We start from the raw sequence: 14,141 nt of genomic DNA, 5'->3' as shown, positions 1-14,141 counted from the left end.
AAGATCCTGTTGTAATCTGAGGTAACCTTCTTCGCTGTCCACTACACCTCCAATTTTGGTGTCATCTGCAAATTGACTAACTTAATATCCTTATTTTTTCAATTCCTTTCCTGTAGAGTTAATTAAAACCGTGTGTGTGTTTTAGTGATAGCATGTGGCTGAACCTTTAGTAATCAGTCAGTTTGCTTTTCTACTCCATCTAGACTTGCACTGAAAAATTTATAGATGATATGCTTATGTTTCCTACTGTTTCTCTATTCAGTAGCTTTGGATAATTATTGTTAGGGATTTACAAGGTTCTTCGTTATCTCCTGGGATAAAAAAACCTTCTGGATTCTGAGAACTTGTTCTGTTTTAGAGCCACTATTTGTTTCACTTTAGTTATTTGCTTACAGTAGTTTTGGTGAGTCCCCATCCTGATCCCATGTTTCCTTGGTACTTCCACCATTATCTTCCATTAGTGAAAGTATTGATGTAAAGTGATTGCTTAATTTGTCTGTCAATGTATTATTTTCATTGACAATATTGATTTTTTTGAGGGACTCGCATAATATGTAAATAAATCATCATAGTATAAGCATTTATTATTCATAATCCTAATCCCCACTCTAACTTTTTTCCACTCCTGCACTTAACTATGAAACAATTTAATAGTGATAAACCTACTAATAGTTGTGAATGAAGCAGCCCTTACAAACCATTGAGTCAATAGACACATTTTGAATGCTTAGAAAATGTACATATTCCTACATGGTTTGAATTGAAGCATGCATTTATGCAATTGTTTTTGAGATCATTTCATTTAATTTGTACTAAAAAAAACAGTAAAATTGGAAAAAAAGTTATGTTAAAAGGTATTTGTGACAATTGGCATCTATTCTAGAAACAATTAAACATCTGCACAAAAGCTATTAGGAGAATTAACTTGCAATAGTATATTGAACATCAGTGTTGCAAATGGGGCTTCACATGTAAAAACAGCTGTCAACAGCAAATGTACTGTTTTCTCTTCGTTTCTTACACTTGGAAATAAAGATTGCCTGACTTGTTCCAATTACAGAAATGACCCACTTTCATGGGTGTTATGACGTGTTGCTAGATCTGATGGTTCCACTTTTGTGTAAATGTAATCAGGGTAAATCAATATCAGCAAAGCAAGTTAACACGATTCCTCCAAAGCTATGACTGTCATTTAAAAAAATTCCTGCAGCAATTCTCAGCGCTTTGTAACGGCTTTGAGTGGGACTGAGGGTGCTATTTTTAGCGACAACAATCACCACCAAAAACTTAACATGATGGTGCTTAATCAATTAAATCTGAGAAATGTAACACAACATATTTCCCAAGACATCTCTGCTCTCATTCAAGAGACTGACCTCAGTTAGTCATAAAAATGTCTATCACTTGAACCCATGACAATAGAAACACTGTAAGATATAGTTCTGTTGAAGTTACATAGCTATAAAATTATTTTCTGAATTCCCACAATGGAGAAAGCCACAATTCATGAATTTGCTAATGCCAAAATATTACCTTATTGTCCAATAACTGCACACCATGTTTGGAAAATGATTTAAAAGATTTTTTTCTAAATATAAGGATTGATGCTAACATCAATCCATCTGCCTCACAGAAATCTGCCATATCATTCATAATAGGAACTTACAATGAGATTAGTGACAATGCAGAGTTCTTGATCATTTTGACATTTTCTGCCAAATATAAAATATTAATCAAAATTATTCATATTGCGGACAAGTGAGATGTTAGATGATTCATCATTATTTATACTCTAAACACTGGAAAATGTATTAAATAAGTTTAAAAAAAGGAAAAACATAGCTCCAGAATTCCTTGAAATGGAAAATAAATCTAATTGAACACAGGTTACAAAAATTTCTTTCTCAGAAACACATCACAATTACTACAATATTTAACGAAACTTAAATACTTATACAGATTGTGAGCACTGATGTTTAAACATTTATACTTTGTTGATAACACTATTTGTCTTGGGTCGAAATCCTTTTTAGGCCTCAGGTGTGAAAGAACCTGGAAAAAATCTTAACAGATGTTGTCAATGCTACATGATACTTCCGGAAATAAGCAGTTACAATGTAGAAATTCACTCTTTTTTTCATCTACTTAAATATCATCTTTTCATTTTCCGTCCTCTGTTCCACCTCAAGTTCCTCACTCAAAATTAGACCAGCATTCCTCAATCTGAGAGGTCTCCACGAATGCAGTGCTACTCTAGGCATTTGGGGTAACTGGCAAATGAGAATAAAGTGTAAGGTAACACTTCATGCACTCTGTGAGGGTATTAAACCTTGGCATTTCTTTTTAACCTGGTTTTACATCACATATTCATGGGTCCACAGGTTGTGCCGCCACATCAGCGCTCACTTTGCGAGCAGACAGAATCAAAGCTTAAGTGGTCATCCAACCCTATTCACTTTGGTGCTAACAACCCCATCTTACAATCATTAAGTGGTTTCAGAACGTAGATTCTCAGAAAATACAACATCCATTTCTCTTATAGTTCAGTAGTTGAATCATTACATATTGATTCTTTATTATCTAATTTCTTTCAATTGCTTAAAGCCACAAGGTTACTTTTTATGAGAGGTTTCCATTATGGAGCCTCTCCTGGCAGTAACATTGATTTAACAATTGAGTACAGAAGTTATTGTATCTGGTTCACCACACTTCTGATTTTCCAGTAATTAAAATTAATGACCAAAGATTTGGTAGTGTTTCAAATTGGGGCAGTTAGGACCATGCTTGCTTCATATGTGCTAGGATCGAGTAAGCTTCCACATTGGAAATCTTGACTCTGGAAATCTACAATTTTAACATCTGTAACCAGCCCAGCCAACAGTTACAACCACCACCTATTTAACTTCAAATAGACTACAGTTATATGCACTAATTTAGTGCACATTTGACTGCAGTTTCACTTCCCTGCTGCCCTTAGAGAACTTCAAGAAATGCTTATAAAAATATGCAGAGCCCCAGTACCAATTTGTACATTTTAAGTCAGCTGAAAGGACAGGCAAGAATGTCCATCTTTTAAAATATACTTTTAAAATATCTTCAGGCTATACTTTACTCCATGAGGTGATATATTGATTAGATTGGGATCTGACTTTACATTATATTGTTACTTTTACATTGCTACCAAGCCAGATCTGTGAGGCAAAAATAACCCAATAACAGTTTGCTACATCCTTCCTCTATTTACAGTCTTTACTTCCCTATTTCCTCTGATCTGAAATAAACCTTCTTCGCCTATAAGAATTTCATTTTTTTTTCAGTCCTTAGTGCTTAATTTCTTTCAGCAACATTTTAACAGCCAAATCCATCAAGAAGTTGTAAGTGTTAGCACATATATTGTTTTCCCATTCCTGAACAGGCACATTTTACACCAATAGATAGGATGATTTCTGATAATCTATTTTCCCCTACCCAAAGGATGGGAGAAAGCTGGAACTCTTTCCCAAGAGGCTGGAGATATTGGGGTAAATGAAATAAAAGTTTGCAGATAGAAATCAATAGATTTTTGTTAGGTAAAGGTAATCAGGGATGTAGTGGGAGGTGAGTGAATTTGAGACACAAATCTCAGTGAACATGCTCATCAAGTGCCCATTGTAATATGTCAATGTTGCTTACTGCCAGTCTCAAATTCCGTCTGTTTAAACTGAAATTTCTTTAAACTGCCTTTTTCTTTATTTCTCCTAAACTGAAAACATGCTGTCCTACTTTCTCTTTTCCCCTTCATTCTCATTGCAGTAAACTCAGGAGTTTCCACACTAACTCAATTTTTATGAAGATCTCTGATCTGTGGCACATGCTGTTTTTCTCAATCTCTCCATCCTGTAATCTTCAAGTTTTTAGCTCTTAAGCTTGTCTCTACTGTAACTGTTTTCTCATTTCCTTTGTCTTCCTTTTTATCCACCTTAATGATGTTACACTTGGCAAAAACAACTACATGACAAGGAAAAGAAATCACATTGTGATATTATATTAGTTTCTTTAAAGATGTGGAAATTGCTTTTATGGTCTATTAATATTCAAATGTAATCAATTCAATATCTGTGAGGTATATAATTTTAATACTTTTAGGCTGGCACAATGGCTCAGTGCTTAGTACTGCTGCCCCACAGCACCAGGGATTTGGGTTTGAATCCAGCCTTGGGTCACTGACTGTGTAAAGTTTGCATGTTCTCCTGATGTCTGTGTGGGTTACCTCCAGGTGGTCTAGTGTCCTCCTGCAGTCCAAAAATGCATAGGTTAGGGGGTAAATTGTCCATAGTGTTCAGGGATGTGTAGACTAGGTGAATTAGTCATGGCAAATGTTGGGTTATGGGGATAAGGCGGGGGACCCAGATCTGCATAGGATGCTCTTTAGAGGGTTGGTGCAGACTTGATGGGCCAAATGGTCTCTTTCCGCACAATAAGGATTGTATGATTTAACTGAATCAGAGTCTTTATTTTTAAATAATTTTCTTGTATGATGATTTAGTAATCTTATAGTTTCTTGCTCATATCATTATTACTAAAGTTTGATTTAAAATACATTTGTTTTATAATTCTTGTGATTGTTAGGAGCAAAATATTTACATGTTTCTTCACAAATAATCTGTTTCTAGAATATAAAAGGGAATTAGCAAAGGATATTGCTGCAGAAACATCTGGGGATTTTAGAAGAGGTTTGCTCATCTTGCTAGAGGTATCTATTTAAAAATTCTTTATACATTTAAATTTTTCATGTCTTATTTTCCTAGGGGTAGCAATGGGTTTATCTTTTCGAATATATCATATTCAGTTTATTCTAACAGACAATCTGACAATATATTTCAAACCAGCAGAACGTATCCAGTCAAATTAGAAATCATGCCCTGTTCACTCTAATTCTTGGAAATGAGATGGGCCAAACAGATCAGAAGTTAGTACAGAAATATTTAGGAGACGGTGATCATCGTATTATAGATTATTCAGATTATTATAGACCAACACAATAGGCAGTCTGGTGTAAGAAGAAGTAGCTGGGCAGAGCCAATTTCACTGGGGCAAGAACAGAGCTGGACTAGATAGACTGAAACTGAAGGTTGAAGGAAAAATCTGTAGCTGAACAATTGACCACCTTCAAAGAGGATGTGATTTGGATATAATCAAGGCATATACATCAAAAGGGACAAACAGGGCAAACAAATCTAAAGCTCCCTGGATGACAAAGGTGATAGAAATTAAAATATGGAAGAGAAAGTATGATTATCGCCAGTGTCCGGTAGAAGAGAAAATGGAAAACCCAGAGAATACAGAAGGCTTGGGGGAAGTGAGTAAGCATATTATAGAAGCAAAAAGGGATTATAAGAAAAGACTAGTCACCAAAAAGGGGGAATCCTGAATTCTTCTGTCGGCACATCAATAGTAAAAGGGCAGTAAAAGGAGGAAGAGGGGATATTAGAGACCAAAAGGGGGATTTGCAAGGCAAGAATCACAATTGAGGTGTTAAATGAATACATTGCATCTGACATTACTCAGGAGGTAGATGCTACCCAGCTCAAGGTAGTGGAGAAGGAAGCCTGCCCTAAATTGATAAGGAGGAATTGTTTGATATTCTATTGAAACTTAAAGTTGACAAGGGCACCAAGACCAGATGAGATGCATCTGAAGGAAATTAGAATGGAAATTGCCAGGGCACTGACCATAATCTTTCAATCTTGGAGAAACTGAGAATTGCATACATAATACTGTTGTTCAAAAAATGGTTCTAAGAATAAACCCAGCAATTTTAGACTAGTCAGTTTAACTTCAGATTTAGGGAAGTTTCTAGAAACAATTATTTGGGATAGACTTAGTATTCAAATGGGAAAGATGGGTTGTTTCGGAAAGCCAGCATAGGTTTTTAAAAGGGAAATCATGTTTGTCTAACTTGCTGGAACTTCGTGAAGACTTAACAGAAATGGTCAATGAGGATAATGCTATTTAAGTGGTATACATGGTTTTTGAAAGGGCATTATGTAGTGTCACATGACAAACTTTTGAGAAAAGTATAGCTGACAGAATAAAAGGGTTATTGGTAATGTGGTTTCAAATTTGCCTAAGTAATATGAAATGGAGATTAATAGCTAATTAACATTTTTCAGGCTGGAGGGAGATTTGTAGTGAAGTTCCCCAGGATCAGTAATGAGCCCTTGCTTTTCCTGATATATATTAATTATCTAGGTATTGGTGTGCAGGGGATAATTTCAAAGATTGCAGGTGATACAAAATTTAGAAGTATTCTGAAGTATGAGGAGGATAGTGCAGAATTATTAGGACGATAGGGCAGCACTCCAAAAATAGTTTGACAAATTGGTGAAGTCGGCAGATAGGTGGCAGATGAAATTTAATGCAGAAAAGTGTGAGGTGAGGTAATTTGGTTGGAAGAACATAAGGAGACAATTTAAAGTGACTAACAAAAAGAGCAAAATAGGGGATACAATAATTAAGGAGGTGCACAAGCAGAAGAAGCTGGCGTATATGTGCATAGGTCACTGAAGGTGGTAGGAACTGTAAATAAAACATTTGCAACCCTGACCTTTTCAATAGGGGCATAAATTATAAGAGCAGGAAAGTTATGCTGAATTTATATAAGATGCTTATTAGACTTCACCTTTGGTATTATGTACAGTTCTGGGCGCCACACTTCAGAAAGGATTGAACACATTTGAAACAGTGCAGAAGAGATCTACAACATTGGTTCCAGGGAAAGAAAATGTCTATTATGAAAATAAATTGGAGATTGGGCCTGCTGTACTTGTAGTTGGGAAGGCTGAGAGAAGGTGTGAACTTTCTGAATCCTGAAAGATCTGAATAGAATAGATAAGGAGAAACCATTCCCATTGAAGAAAGGATCAGTGAAGAGAGGCCACAGATTTAAAATGATTTACAAAAGAAGCAAAGTGCGAGGTGAAAACAAAATAACCTTTTTAACACAAAAAGTGGTTCTGGTCTAGAATGTACTGCCTCAAAGTGTGTGTTGGAGTCAGTTGAGACATTCCAGAGGACATTGGATGTAAGCAGATGTAATGTTCAAAAGTATAGGTAAACGACTGATGAATGATACTAAATCATAATGCTCATTGGAGAACATGTGCCAATTTATAGCCTCTTCTTCCAATATAACAATGCCATGATTCTGTGAAATTGGAACAAATTGGAACAAATAAATGCATTTGTCTAGCATTTCAGTATGTCCTTCGGATGTTCAAAGTAGTTCACAATTTTGGATAACTTTGAAGTGTTGTGCTCTCCTGAGGATATCGCACAGTCACATTTTACTACTTGAAAGAGCAGAACTTGCTCGTCCAATTTTTATGGCGTGGATGAGGAAATCTGATGTCAAAACCTAAACTTTCTTCAGGTACTTTAGATTAAATAACCTTTTCTAGATCATTAACTCCTAAAGTAAAAACTGAAATAATCTTAGAAAAATACACTGTCATAGAGATGTACAGCATGGAAACAGACCCTTCGGTCCAACCCGTCCATGCCGACCAGATATCCCAACCCAATCTAGTCTCACCTGTCAGCACTTGGCCCATATCCCTCCGAACCCTTCCTATTCATATACCCATCCAAATGCTTTTTAAATGTTGCAGTTGTACCAGCCTCCACCACTTCTTCTAGCAGCTCATTCCATACACGTATCCCCCTCTGTGTGAAAAAGTTGCCCCTTACGTCTCTTTTATATCTTTCCCCTCACACCCTAATCCTATTCCCTCTAGTTCTGGACACCCTGAACCCAGGAAAATGTCTATTTATCCTATCCATGCCCCTCATAATTTTGTAAACGTCTATAAGTTCACCCCTCAGCCGATGCTCCAGAAAAAACAGCCCCAGCCTGTTCAGCCTCTCCCTATAGCTCAAATCCTCCAACCCTGGCAACATCCTTGTAAATATTTTCTGAACCCTTTCAAGTTTCACAACATCTTTCCGATAGAATGGAGACCAGAATTGCACACAATATTCCAACAGTGGCCTAACCAATGTCCTGTCCAGCCGTAACATGACCTCCCAACTCCTGTACTCAATACTCTGACCAATAAAGGAAAGTATACCAAACGCCTTCTTCACTATCCTATCCATCTGTGACTCCATTCTCAAGGAGCTATAAACCTGCACGCCAAGGTCTCTTTGTTCAGCAACACTCCCTAGGACCTTACCATTAAGCGTATAAGTCCTGCTAAGATTTGCAAGTTGTTGGAGGGAATCCTGAGGGATAGGATGTACATGTATCTGGAAAGACAAGGACCGATTAGGGATAGTCAACATGGCTTTGTGCGTGGGAAATCATGTCTCAAACATGATTGAGGTTTTTGAAGAAGTAACAAAGAGGATTGATGAGGACAGAGCAGTAGACGTAATCTATATGGACTTCAGTAAGGCGTTCAACAAGGTTCCCCATGGGAGACTGGTTAGCAAGGTTAGATCTCATGGAATACAGGGAGAACTAGCCATTTGGATACAGAATTGGCTCAAAGGTAGAAGACAGAGGGTGGTGGTGGAGGGTTGCTTTTCAGACTGGAGGCCTGTCCATCAGTTCTGAAAAAAGGTAGGTTTTATTTTTGGATTAGCACCCTGGTAAGAATCAGAGGATATTCAAAACATTTTATAGGACTTAAGTATAGAATAAGAGAGTTAAACCATGCATTTAAGATAGCTATGAAAGGAATTTGGTACAAGCAATGCGAACTGTAATGTTTAGCCTTCAGCTTTATGCACATATTCTATGACATTTTAATTTTGTTTACTACCAGGCTAGGAGGGATGAAAATTGCCAGATTGTGGATGAAAGACTTTTTAAGAGTGATGCTCAGGTATGGTATTTTTAAATTAAGAAGTTTGATTTGGTAATGGGCAATTATAATTACAAATGTTGCCAGAATGTTCCCTGGAGCCATAACAACACAAGGTGAATTGTTACATTCTTCAAAACTAATACATAGACACACCAAGTTTCCCAGCAGTCTGTTCTGTTCTGAAATGTGGTTACACATGCTATATTTCTACTATACACAAATTAGACTTTTTCCAGATTTAATGACTGTACATAATCATGTAAAGACGAAATCAGAAAAACTATTTGTGGAAAAATTGTACCGAAGTTAATGGTGTTCATTTAAACTAAGATTGGAACTGTGAATCATTGCAATTATAACAAGTCATTTACTGGACTTAGGATTTTAATTTAGCTTTCCTTAAAACCTGATTTGTGATTTATTTATAAATGGGATCATAAATCATTGGCCATAGAAATAGCAATAAACTTGGTACCAGTTTTGGTAATACAGTAATTACCTAAGACCAAAACATATATCTGGGATCAGTTTTTTGTATAGTAGACCAGCTTGTATTACTCCTGACACTGATTTCAAATCATCCTTTGATTATCTTCCTCTAACATTACATTAAATGCTGAGTTCCATGAAATATGAAGATATTGGATGTTATATTTACCAAACTCCAAGAATGCATAAATTGCTTCAGTTCAAAAGTTTAATGTAGTATGGAATTAAGAAACAGAGGGTGAATGTGTTTTGCACTCTTATGATATAATGACGGCAACTGCAGGGAATCCTCATGTCAATTAGCTTCACTGACTATTATTCAAAATCCTGAGTTAATCATCCTGAGTTTATCAAAGCGAACATGAACCATTTCTTTTCCATCTGATTCCCAAGCAAGTAAAACAGTATTTCAGCAGAGTGCGCAAACTGAGTTAGTATGGGTGACAGCAATATTGTAAAAGCAATCACACAAAATCTAAAATGTACAAATTCTGCTTCAGTCCTGCTGTACAGATCAATTCACATCTTTGCAACCACTTCAATGTATTTGACTTTATATTTTGCTGACAAATTATGTAGTAGGTAAGATATACTAATGTACATAGATACTAGGTGTGTGTTTCTCTCTAATTAATAACTGAAGGCAATTTTCCTCTCTGAAATTATATGCTTCAAACCCCATATCTTCCTATACATCAATTAACAAATCAATTGTATAAATAAATTCTATAATATCATTTTTCATCAGAAGTCTAATTTATCCTTCGTGTGCAATCCAAAAAGGTAACTTTGTTGTTCCCTTGACACCTCCTTCCAAAATATAAAATTTGCACAGGGGTTTGACTCGTAACCAACACAGTTGCTACTGAACTGAGTTGTTCATGTAATTGTCCTATGGTATCCTATAGGCTCTTTATAAGGCCGGTGAGAAGAGACTGGGGACAGATGAAGCTAAATTTATCGAAGTCTTGTGCTTAAGGAGCCCTGCACAACTACTAACAAGTAAGACAATTATCTGAAATGGTTTATATTTCCCTCCAAAATGGAACAAAAAAAAATGTTTTTTAAAATTTTTTTTTAGCATTTGATGAGTACAAAGCAATTACCAACAAGACCATAGAAGACAGCATTAAGAGCGAAATGTCTGGAGATCTGAAGGATTTGATGTTGACAATGGGTAAGTCAAATGAGACGTACAAAAATTTGAATGTTAGTTAATGGTATGTTACAGTCCACTCCAGAGGTTCAGGTTGCTGTAACAGGATGCACTTTTTATATGTATATTGTTGTCTGGAACTTGGATAGCGATGATAGAGGCTCTGACATTCTGACCAGGAATCTCCTCTGGTATAACTGTCTGTCATGGGTATGTTTTGGAAAGATTTGTAAGTTGGTACTGAACCTGCTTGTCATCATTTTGAATGCTTGGATCCTAGCTATTCATAATATTTATGAATGATTTGGCTGAGGCAATTAAATGTAATATTTCCACGCTTTCAGATAATGCAAAGGTGGGTGGGTGAGATCTATGAAGAGGATGCAGATATGCTTCAGTGTGATTTAGATGAAGTATAACATGAATAAATTGAGGTTATCCTCTTTACTAGCAAAAACAGGAAAGCAGGCTGTTATCTGAATTACATTAGATTGAGAAAGGGGTGTCTTTGTATGCCAGTCACTGAAAGTAAGCATGCAGGTACAGCAGGCAGAGAAAAAGAGAAATGATATCCGAAACTTCACAGTGAGAGGATTTCAGCACAGAAGCAGGGATGTCTTGCTGCAATTTCAAGACTTTAGTGAGACCACACCTGGAATACTGTGTGCAGTTTTAGTCCCCTTATCTGAGGAAGGATGTTCTGGCTTTGGAGGGAACAAAATAAAGTTCTACCAGACTTATTCATGGGATGGTAGGACTGATGTATGAAGACAGGCCGGATTAGTTCATATTATTATTAACTGGAGTTTAGAAGAATGAGGCAGGACCTTTATAGAAATCTATAATTCAGTACCAGTAACCAGGGGTCACAGACTAAGGATACAGGGTAGACCACTTAGGACTGAGATGAGGAAAGATTTCTTCACCCAGAAAGTTATAAGTCTGAGGAATTCTCTACCACAGAAATCAACTGAAACACTGAATATTTTCAAGATGGACATAGATATAGTTCTTAAGGTTAAAGGAATCAAAGGATATGAGTGAAAGCAGGAACAGGCTATTAGGTTGGATGATCAGCCATAATCTTATTGAATTCCAATCAGGCTTAAAGGGCTGAACATCTTACTCCTATTCTGTGCTTCTATTTTCTATGTTTTCAGTTCATCCAATTTGATCATCATACCTTTTCTCTTCTTTTTTCCTCATGCAAATGAGCTTTCTCTTAAATGCATTTTTGCTGTTCGCTTCAACTCCTTCTTCTGATACTGAGTTCCAAATTCTAACAACTCCCTTAGGAAAATGAGATTTCTTGAATTCTCTATTCAATTTATTCATGACTAACTTTGTTTTATGACCCTTAGTTCGAGATTGATCCCTGGCAGGAAACCTTTTTGCTACACCTAACCTATCCAAACCATTCATAATTTTAAATACTTATTTTAGGGCACACCTCGGCCTTAGTTTCTTATAGAGGATAAAAGCCTTAACCTTTTCCTGATAGGTTACAATCACTTTAATTTTGTTAAAGCCCTTTAATGTAATTTTCCTTTCTTTTATAAGTGGCATGACATTATGAAGTGCATTTTCTATACTGCTGTTATGTGGTCATCTTTTGTGTCTTCTTACAGGTACAAGCAACCTGCTTTGACTACAATAATAATTCTGTGCCAAGGATGTAGGTCAAGGTTTAAATCTTTAATTATCAAACTCTTCTCCAAGAGGTGGAACTCTAGGTTATATTTATTCACGAGAAGAGCCGAATATGCAATAGTTTATTAGATTTTTGCTGAGTTGATAAATGAACCAAAGTATGGCGGGAGGAGGAGGTAAACAAATAGAATTTTGGTATTCTCTTAAATGATTATTTTTGTATGCTTTGTTTTAGTTAATTGTTCAAAGTCCACATCTGTCTATTTTGCTGAAAGGATCCACAAAAGTGTAAAGGTATGTTGTGTTATTAGACCCTGCATAATTTTTAGATTCTACAGAACCCTGTTGCCTGGATTCAAACTTGCAGCAAGTTTACCCATCATCCCTTTGCCTGCTAACCTAAATTTTGCACTGAATTTTCTTCAAGTCATTTAACATCTGCCTCACAATAATGAAAACATTTGAGAGGACATAGAAGAGAAAAATGTTTTCAGAATTGTAAACTAAAGATTAAGTTGCCTCATAAGGCATGTTTGGATAATGGGTTAAATTATCAATCTCCAATATGAATAAGTAAGTAACTATATAGTCTTTTAAAATCACATTCACTACTAATTAAAGTTAAGAAGCAACGTGACACCCTTGCAGAAATGGCCAAGATAATTACCACTTGGAGCTGTCCCCTAATGTAATATTGAGGCAAATGGACTGTTCCTCTGATGTTTTGCTCCACTGTTCTTCTGGACAGAAAATTTAACTTCCCGAACAAAGAAACATTTCATATCAGTTATAATCATTGACCTCTTATCCTGAGGCTGTGTCGTCCATTTTTAATTCTCCAGATGGAATATATAATGGCTTAGTGGCTACCCTGTCAAGCCTCTGCATTATTTAGTATATTTTTTTTGAATATGATGAACTCTCATTCTTCCACACCCCAGAGAATAAAGACCTAATTTACTCAGCCTATCAATTGGATAGTCCTGTCATCCCAGGAACCAATTTAGTAAGCCTTCACTTTATTGCAATGCAAATATATCCTTGCTCAAATATGTAGAGCAAGACTGCTGCAGATGCGGTCTCACAAAAACCTTATACAATTGTAGCTAAGCTTTATATTGTAGTTCAACTACCTTGCAATAAAGGTCAACATGACATTTACCTTCCTAATTGGTTGCTGCAATAGTGTGCTAACTGTGTGTTTTTTCTATGAGTACAGCAAAATATTCTTGGGCATTTAAAAGTTTTATGCCTTTGAAAAAATATTCTCCTTTTCTATTCCTCCTACCAAAATGAATACCTCATACTTCCACACAAATATTTCCCCGCCATATTATTACCCATTCACTAAACTTGCCTGTATCTCCTTGCAGTTTCTTCTCTCACAGCTTAGATTCTCAATGAACATTGTATCATCAACAAGCCTGATGGATAATCCTTTGTCTTTTCTTAAGTCATGAATATACATTGTAAATATCTGAGACCCCAACACTGATCCTTGTGGCACTCCACATATTAGAGTCTACCAATTTGAAAATGGCTCATTTACTTCTCAATCTCTGCTTCCTGTAATTTATCAATTGTCCACCCATGTTAATATATTATTGCCAAATCCTATTAACTCTTTTCTTGCATATTCAGTTTTTATGTAACACCTTATTGAATAGCATGTAGAAGTATTACATCTACTGGCTGCGTTACTTGTAATTTAAATTGAATTTCTTAAATCCACTTTTCTTCCACACCCCCAATAAACTCAATTCAGATACTTGCTAAAAATTGGAAAACTAACTGATTGGTCTTTGAAGATTTGTATAACAATGGAGATTTTTTGGGGCCTGCTGCTTACTTTCAAAAGGTTTGTTCCTTCAAGCTCCTTCAATGGCTTATAGTAAGAAACTCCACATTTAACAGAGGCAATTTGAGCAAATTAGTGTGGTCCCCTCGGATCTGAACTCTCCCAGTTCTAATGGTGTTTAGCTCTGGATCTTTGCATC

The 14,141-nt window shown here is 36.1% G+C and overlaps 1 protein-coding gene across 2 annotated transcripts in view; it reads left to right on the top strand.

Annotated features, from left to right (window-relative positions):
* anxa3a (annexin A3a) overlaps positions 1 to 14,141 on the top strand; it is a 63,083-nt gene that overhangs the window by 34,550 nt on the left and 14,392 nt on the right. For both annotated transcript variants that reach the window (XM_043696332.1, XM_043696322.1), the window contains 5 exons: positions 4,653 to 4,732; positions 8,808 to 8,867; positions 10,247 to 10,340; positions 10,420 to 10,515; positions 12,380 to 12,438. In XM_043696332.1, the coding sequence (XP_043552267.1) occupies positions 4,653 to 4,732; positions 8,808 to 8,867; positions 10,247 to 10,340; positions 10,420 to 10,515; positions 12,380 to 12,438 (389 nt within the window). The remainder of the gene's footprint in view (positions 1 to 4,652; positions 4,733 to 8,807; positions 8,868 to 10,246; positions 10,341 to 10,419; positions 10,516 to 12,379; positions 12,439 to 14,141) is intronic.

Source organism: Chiloscyllium plagiosum, chromosome 1 (genome assembly GCF_004010195.1).
Source record: "Chiloscyllium plagiosum isolate BGI_BamShark_2017 chromosome 1, ASM401019v2, whole genome shotgun sequence".
Taxonomy (NCBI): domain Eukaryota; kingdom Metazoa; phylum Chordata; class Chondrichthyes; order Orectolobiformes; family Hemiscylliidae; genus Chiloscyllium; species Chiloscyllium plagiosum.
The sequence above is the reverse complement of the archived record's forward strand: the minus strand, read 5'-3'. Positions and strand labels throughout refer to the sequence as shown.